At 35.3% G+C, this 7,685-nt stretch overlaps 1 protein-coding gene across 2 annotated transcripts; it reads right to left on the bottom strand.

Annotated features, from left to right (window-relative positions):
• Positions 1-251: 251 nt before the first annotated feature.
• On the bottom strand, positions 252-4,062 carry RGS1 (regulator of G protein signaling 1). 2 transcript variants are annotated; one of them, XM_021686651.2, is made up of 5 exons: positions 3,923-4,053; positions 3,477-3,557; positions 2,991-3,052; positions 1,443-1,606; positions 505-690 (listed from the first exon to the last, which is right to left on the bottom strand). In XM_021686651.2, exons 1-5 carry the CDS (start codon positions 4,018-4,020, stop codon positions 505-507), a joined length of 591 nt encoding a protein of 196 aa, XP_021542326.1. In that variant the 5' UTR covers positions 4,021-4,053. The 2 variants fall into 2 exon arrangements, with proteins under 2 accessions (XP_021542325.1, XP_021542326.1); XM_021686650.1 differs by lacking the exon at positions 3,477-3,557 and having other exon boundaries at positions 252-690; positions 3,923-4,062.
• Positions 4,063-7,685: the final 3,623 nt, after the last annotated feature.

The following is a 7,685-nucleotide window of genomic DNA, read 5'->3' as shown; positions in this document are numbered from 1 at the left end:
AAAAAATACAAAACACCAAAAACCTTTGCAAGCATCAATAATAACAATGGTGGTTTCAAACACATATTTTCCAAACAGCCGTCCAAGTTAAAGAGATCACAGCAGTTCAATACAATCTCTATATGATAACATGTAGCATAAATATCAGTTGATCTTGAAGCTTATAGCATGTTTTAATCGGTTTCAAAACCTTTATTCACAGTTTCTGTGTAACTGGAGTTACCCGGCCTTCTCAGTTCTGAGGGATTTTCTGATATGTCCACTGTTTTTTTATGACAGGACCACAGTATCTCCTTCCTTCTTCTGTCTCTCAGGTCTCATCTTGCTTATGTGCCTTCAACCCTGAGGCTGGATAACTTCCATGTTAATCCATTTCGAGTTATTTGCTCTTTCCCTGGGCCTGTGGAGTCACTCAAAAGGGCCAGGTTGTTCACCCAGGGGGCGGTAACTGGCACATTCCTCTGTCCTTGATACAATCTTCAGTTCTCTCCAGCCAGGAACTGATCACTTTAGACTATTAGCCTGAAGTTCGTTCAGAAGATTTAAGTACATATTCGATTTGAGAAACCTGGGATAGGAGTCCTTTTCCATAAGAGTATATATAAGTTTCTGGGCTTCATCAAAACACGTGGGGGTTGGTGCTTTAATCTTCCTGGCTGTAGATTCTCGAGTGTGGAAGTCAATGTTGATCTAAAAAGAAATACTTGTTAATTAATACACACTTCCAACGTATTGCACATTTTACTATGTGACTATGTTTGTTGAAGCACCTCAAGATAATGGCATTAAGCCCTCATTTATATCAGCTCAATTATCTTTTAAATGCCTCCTCCAAACCAGCTCTATACTAGATATGAAGGAGGTAAAAAGAAATATCACAAAAAAATCTTTGTTCCAAGTTGGCCCATTGTATAGTTGGGAGATGCAAAAGAGGCAAACATGAACATTTTAAATATCCATACAAGGTGATACATGCATCAGAAAAAGTGATGTGGTCATTTAAAATTTATAGGAGAGAGGACACTTTGTGTAGCTATTTTTTGCTTGACCAAGAATATTTAACTGGAAGGTGGGACTATTACTAACTGAAAATATTTCTGCTGCTGGAATTGTATGTATTACACTAATCTGTATTTTATCCTAATGTAAAATAAGCTAACTCATTAAGGACATTCTGGGATGCAGGTCTGGCTGGTAATACTGCTACTCCTTACCCCATCCCTATCATGTTAGCTAATTTTGCAAAATCAATCTTTTCATTCTACTGTCTTCAGATATAGAAAATTAGATTATTATTGCACTGAACTATTGAACATACCTAAATATTTAGCAGTGAAATTATGATACTTAAAAAAGATCTAATCTTGCTATGTCTGCGGAAAGCTATTTCTGCACCTAAGTTCCTTTACACATAAACTGATGATAATGAAGATAATACTCACTTGTTTAGCAGCATCTGAATGCACAAATGCTTTATATATTTTCTCTGCTTTGCAATGCAAAAGATCAGACTCCGTTTTTTTATAGTCTTCACAAGCCAGCCAGAACTCAATGTTCTCCTCACTGAACTCAGACTTTAGGAAATTTCCAAAGACATCTTGACCAACTAAAAAGAAAGGGTGAGGGGTGAGATAATTAAATTAATTGAGCCAGTAAATGGATACTTTAAAGAAGAAATTTGCAAGAAAAATACTATTGTGTTGTCTAGGCTCTAAGGTAAGGGATGGCTAACCTGAAACAGCTGTGTTGTAAATCATAAAAATGGGAAGACCTCAGAGATTCCTTCACTGATAGTTTATCTGGGGCCAGACGAACCTGTCCACAGTCCCACAGCCGCTTAGTCATGGCTACACAACTGTGCTTTGTTTCTATCTGCTAATTAAGATTCTGCTCTTGTGATTACAAAACAATCTCTTCTCTTACAAATACCAACTCCTAGCCAGACTGTAGAGTATTTTAGGGAAGCAAACATTGATGAAGATCATTAACATCATGTTCATTATCAACAAATACAATTTCCCCATCCAATTCATATTAGAAAATGTGCTGATGTACTGATTCTATTTGCTAGTGTTACTGAGGCTTTTAAATGGGCCATTTCTATACCATTTATTTGTTTGGTTGGATGTAAACTAAGTCAGATGATAAGAGGGATGAACCACATTGTACTACTTGACACCCTCCCCCTCAGCAAGGATTCTTAAGAGTGTTTGTTTGTGGGGAAAAAAGGATTAAGTTCATCCTCTAGATAGAGACCACACTGCTCATCTCAACCTGATTGAAGTCCTAATCCCAAGAGATTTACAATTCCCATGATGAGGGAAAGACAAGCTGATCTCATTCTTTACCTTCTCTTACCAGAAACTCCCTACAAGACTCTGCTTAAAAATTCTTTTTATCATATCTGTGTTATCATGTGTCATGTTATATATAATGCAATTATATACTGTGTTTCTCAACTTCTTTCAAGGCAGCAAGGCACTGTGTCCTTGTTTTTGAATCCTTGGTGCTTCTAAAATGCCTGCCACATAGAAGTAGGCTAAATGAGTAAATGAATGAATGAATGAATAATAAAATAGTGAATTGACTGAATGAATCTTACTTCTTACATTCAGCAGTTACAAAAATACATTCTATAGATAGCTTTCAGAATGGCAGTTCACACGTTGAGATATTTGGTTTACTTTTAAAAAACTAAACTTGAAACTTCAGAACCCCAGCATAATTTTAAATTTTGCTCCCATAATGATCCATGGTAATACCTAATTGTCTTGGCAAATTTGCCCAAAGGACAGTGACAGAACTGAGTGCTAGGTCAACATTACACTACAACGAGGCACAATATGCTGAAGCTATTAGTGACTACAGAAAAACTGGAATACAACTTTTCACACACTCTTCTAACCAGAATACTATATTTTAATGAAGTCATTCAATCTATTAGTGCATTGAGCTAAACCCAAAACCATTTAGTAGTTAATCATACTTACTTTGGTTTGCAAGTAGTTTTTCCAGAGATTGAGACCACTGCATTACTTCATTAATGGAGAGTCTGCTGGGGACAAAATTCACATAAATTAGTAAAATATTCTTGTGTGTGTGCAATCACACATGAAATCAGCATGGCTGCTACATTTTGATAACTCCATGAACTAAGATTCTAGTTCCATACATTTTCTTAAAATTTATCTATAAGAAAACAAAACTTCCTTTAGAATTACTACAGTTATGAAAATATCTGCCAATAAAATGTGAAGAAATCCAAATACATCTACTCTAACAGTGTAGCAAATAGCAAATTATGCACACATATGTTGGTACTTAATTTACATTGGTACTAATGTAGTCTACTCTTACTTGGCTAGTTACTTAAAAGAAACAAAGTCTAGTATGTGCAGTATTAATCGCTTGCTAGAATAGAGAGATAATGCACAGGCTTCTCTTAAAATGATAGTTCAGCATATTAGTATACATACATGTCTTTGGACTTAGAAGGTTTAATTCCAGGTTCCAGATGTGGGATCATAGATCTCAGGTACGCTTTCACATCCATTCTACTACAAAAGATACAAACATGAATATTTGCATTTCTTCAGTAGAATACATTTTATTTGCACAAGGAACATGAAATAGACTTTTCCAAGGAACAAGGCAATAATAAAAAGAGCTGTTACAACATTTTTCTATATTAAGATTGAGCTAATTTTTATGAGCCAAAGTCTGCAAAAATTTCCATAATTTAATGCCCTATTGTGATTCATTTTTTAAATACAACTGAATGTACTTATATACATATACAACAGCTAATTTCTCTGATTTAATTAACTAAATGCTCATATTTTCTTCCACTCATTCTCAATCCTTCTGCCATTAAAGATAATCTAAGTCCAAATTCACAAAGTGAGACACCGAATGAACTTACAAAGTCTTTGACCTCTTTTTATGCGTTTTATCATCTAGAAGTGAATGATCAGTTTCTTTTAATTCCTTTGGATTAGCAGAGAAGAACATTCCTGGCATTTTGTCTAACCTTGGCGTGGAGAAGGCTGCTCTTCGTATAGTCCTCACTCGGCAAATATCTGCTCGTCAACATATCTGCTGCTTTATATAGTAAAGGCAGACGGGCTCTTGCTGTTCAAATGAGTCTGTTTATCAAGTGATGTTACCACAGACACTGGAAGTTCCCTCTTTCTTGGTGTGTTATGACGTGTATCTTGAAAAAAAGAAGCATACAGTGATGTCTTGTGGTTGAAACTCAACCAAACGAGAATAGGTCACTTGATTAAAAAGAAAGAAAGAAAATTAAGCATACAGAGGCACACACCCATATACCACATGTCTAAAGTATTAGCAGCATCAGTTTTTGGTTTGAGGGGACACTTGTTTCTTCATGAAGATTGCATATTTCAATAAAATATTTCATTTAGTGTACTTATTGTATCACACAGAAACTCAGTATTAGAGATGTATCCCCTCAATTCTTTGAATAATCCTTGATTATAAAATTCATCTGATCACAATATTTTTACTTTTTTATTTTTTTAAGGATTTTATTTATTTATTTGAGAGAGAGAGAAAGAGCAGGAGCAGGGGGGAGGGAGAAGCAGACTCCCTGCTGAGCAGGGAGCCAATGCGGGGCTCAATCCCAGGACCCTGGGATCATGACTTGAGTCAAAGGCAGACACTTAAACGACTGAGCCACCCAGGCACCCCTGATCACAATATTTCAAAGAATTCTTTTTTTTTTCTTTCAGAAAGTAGTGTAAAGTAAACAATTACTTTTTTGTTTGATTATTTGTGTATATATTTGATAGGAAGGAGAGTTATGAGAGGTTATCTTAACTTTTCCCCACCATACCTCCCATCCCTTACTTCCATGGCATGAAATTTCCATGTTAGTGTTTTCCAAAGTATGTGCTAGACCTTCTGCTGGTGATATACAAGATAACTTTAAGGGGCTCATGAATATTAATATTTACTAGGAATATAATTAATATATCAAACTGTAATTTTTTGTATATTACTGCTTAGGATAAGAATAAAGGAAAATTAAACAAAACTATAAATACATAAAAGTAGAGTTAACATACTAATATGATACAATATGTAAATATAATGACACTAAAGAATCACACAGTATCCAAAGAAAACTGCCCAAGATAAAATGAGAGTATATTTGGATAGGCCAATAATGTGTACTTCTTAGGGGATGGTCTTCCAAATTTTGGCATTATCTCTGGAGAGAGCCAGTCTAGCTTTAATTAAGATTAAGGATTTACAAAACCACAATGAGATACCACCTCACACCAGTCAGAATGGCTAAAATTGTAAGTCAGGAGATTATAGATATTGGCAAGGATGTGGAGAAAAGGGAACCCTCTTACACTGTTGGTGGGAATGTAAGCTGGTGCAGCCACTCTGGAAAACAGTATGGAGGATCCTCAGAAAGTTAAAAATAGAGCTACTTTATGACCCAGCAATTGCACTACTGGGTATTTATCCCAAAGATACAAATGTAGGGATCCGAAGGGGTATGTGCACCCCGATGTTTATAGCAGCAATGTCCACAATAGCCAAACTGTGGAAAGAGCCAAGATGTCCATCGACAGATGAATAGATAAAGAAGAGGTGGTATATATATACAATGGAATACTACTAAGCCATCAAAAAAATGAAATCTTGCCATTTGCAATGACATGGATGGAACTAGAGGGTATTCTGATAAGCGAAATCAGAGAAAGACAATTATCATATGATCTCACTTATATGCAGAATTTTAAGAAACAAAACAGAGGATCATAGGGGAAGAGAGGAAAAAATAAAACAAGACAAAATTAGAAAGGGAGACAAACCATAAGAGACTCTTAATCATAGGAAACAGGTTGTTGGAGGGGAGGGGGCTGGGAGTCTGGGATAACTGGGTGACAGACATTAAGGAGGACACATGGTGTAATGAGCACTGGATATTATATAATACTGATGAATCACTGACCTCTACCTCTGAAACCAATAATACATTATATGTTAATTAATTGAATTTAAATTAAAAAAGAAAAAAAAAGTTTACCAAAATCCCCCCCCAAGAAAGATTAAGGATTTAAAGAAAGCAAACAAATAAAAAAACACCCCAAAACAAAACTTAAATCCAATGAATTAGGTGACTACTCAGTGATGAAGGTAGAGGCGTTAGTGCAATGTAAGCTTTTATAGAGTTTATCAATGAGTATCCAGTTTAACGTAAACCTTTGTTTTTTGTCCCTGAAAAGACAAAACAAATTTTATACAGAGAGGCTTCTGATGGTGTTATGTAAAGTTGACAAGAAGAAGAGAGTAATACTTTTCAGTATTACTTGATGATAGAGTATTCTATCAAGATAAAAAATAATTGAAGAAATCATATTTATAATATTTCAAAATTCACTTATTAAACACTCACGAATATGTATATTACTCTGTATGTGCAAGCATCTTTTGATGTTTGCAAGATAACATGATGCAGAAAGAGAGCTAGTGAGATGAGCTAGCCACTTTGGAAGTGACCCAAACAAAATCGATGGGGCTTAAAAACTGATGACAGAAGGGCATTTGTTTGTATATTTCTTGTGGTTCAGTCTATATTTACTTTTCTGTTAAAATCTTCAACATTGCTCATGTTGGTTTATCTGGTAGCCTCTCATTTCTCTAGATAATTGTGGGTACATTATGTTAGAAAAACATAATTTAATATTTATTTTTATTGGCCTGCTATTATTGTTATCCAAATATGCTGACAATGTGCAGAGTATGTTTCTGCAACAATAGTTCCTTCAGAGGCAAATTAACAATATTAGGACAAAGCAGCAAAGGTTATGGGGCCATGTAAGTTTGGGAAATTAAGGTTAAATAAGGTTCTTAAATTGGTTAAGGCAGATCTTCTGAGAGCCTTTAATATGTTAACACATATGTGTCTATCTCTAAAAAGAGGGTAGAATATGTGGCAATTTTCTAACATTTTTGAGACATGAACCCTCATTAGGTAGAGAATGTAGTCTGCAGAAATAATATTCTCTGGATAGATTAGGAAACTCTGGTCTGAGATAGCGATAAGTATTCAGATCATCTATTTATAATTCTTTTACACCTCTAATTTTTTGCTACCTAAATACTGACTTCCAAGTTCAAGCATTTGCAAGCAAGTACTTGCATGTAATTGCATGCTTCCAAGCCCAAATAGAGAATTAAACTCCTGATAGAGGGGGTCCTACTGAAATTCCTATGTCACAATTGACTGTTGAAGCCAACTCCACAGCACACTAATGTAGCTGCTCTCTCAAAGGCTGCTTGCTAGCACATGGAAAGCATGTATGTGCCAGAGCCAGGCAAAGTTGGCGGGCTGGATCAGCAAGGACTGATGAGTCCAGGGTAGGGCATTGAAAATTCTCTATGAATCTTACAGTGTCACTGCCTGGCCCCTCTTTGTGAAATTCATTAAGAAAAGACAAATGACAAAATAGTAACTTTACTGAATCTATCACTTTGGTTGAAACTGTAGAGAATTTGATAAAAGCCAGTAGAAGAAACAGTGGCTCTCATAAACACAATCTTGTTTGTATACTTCCTCTGTGAAATTGTGCATAAGTAATTACTGGAGTCGTAAGAAAAGGAATATTGCATGTGGTCTTAGTGTTATTTAAAAAAAAATTAAT

The sequence above is a fragment of the Neomonachus schauinslandi genome, chromosome 6, assembly GCF_002201575.2.
Source record: "Neomonachus schauinslandi chromosome 6, ASM220157v2, whole genome shotgun sequence".
NCBI lineage: Eukaryota > Metazoa > Chordata > Mammalia > Carnivora > Phocidae > Neomonachus > Neomonachus schauinslandi.
Note: the sequence above shows the minus strand (reverse complement) of the source record. Positions and strands in the feature narration are given on the sequence as shown.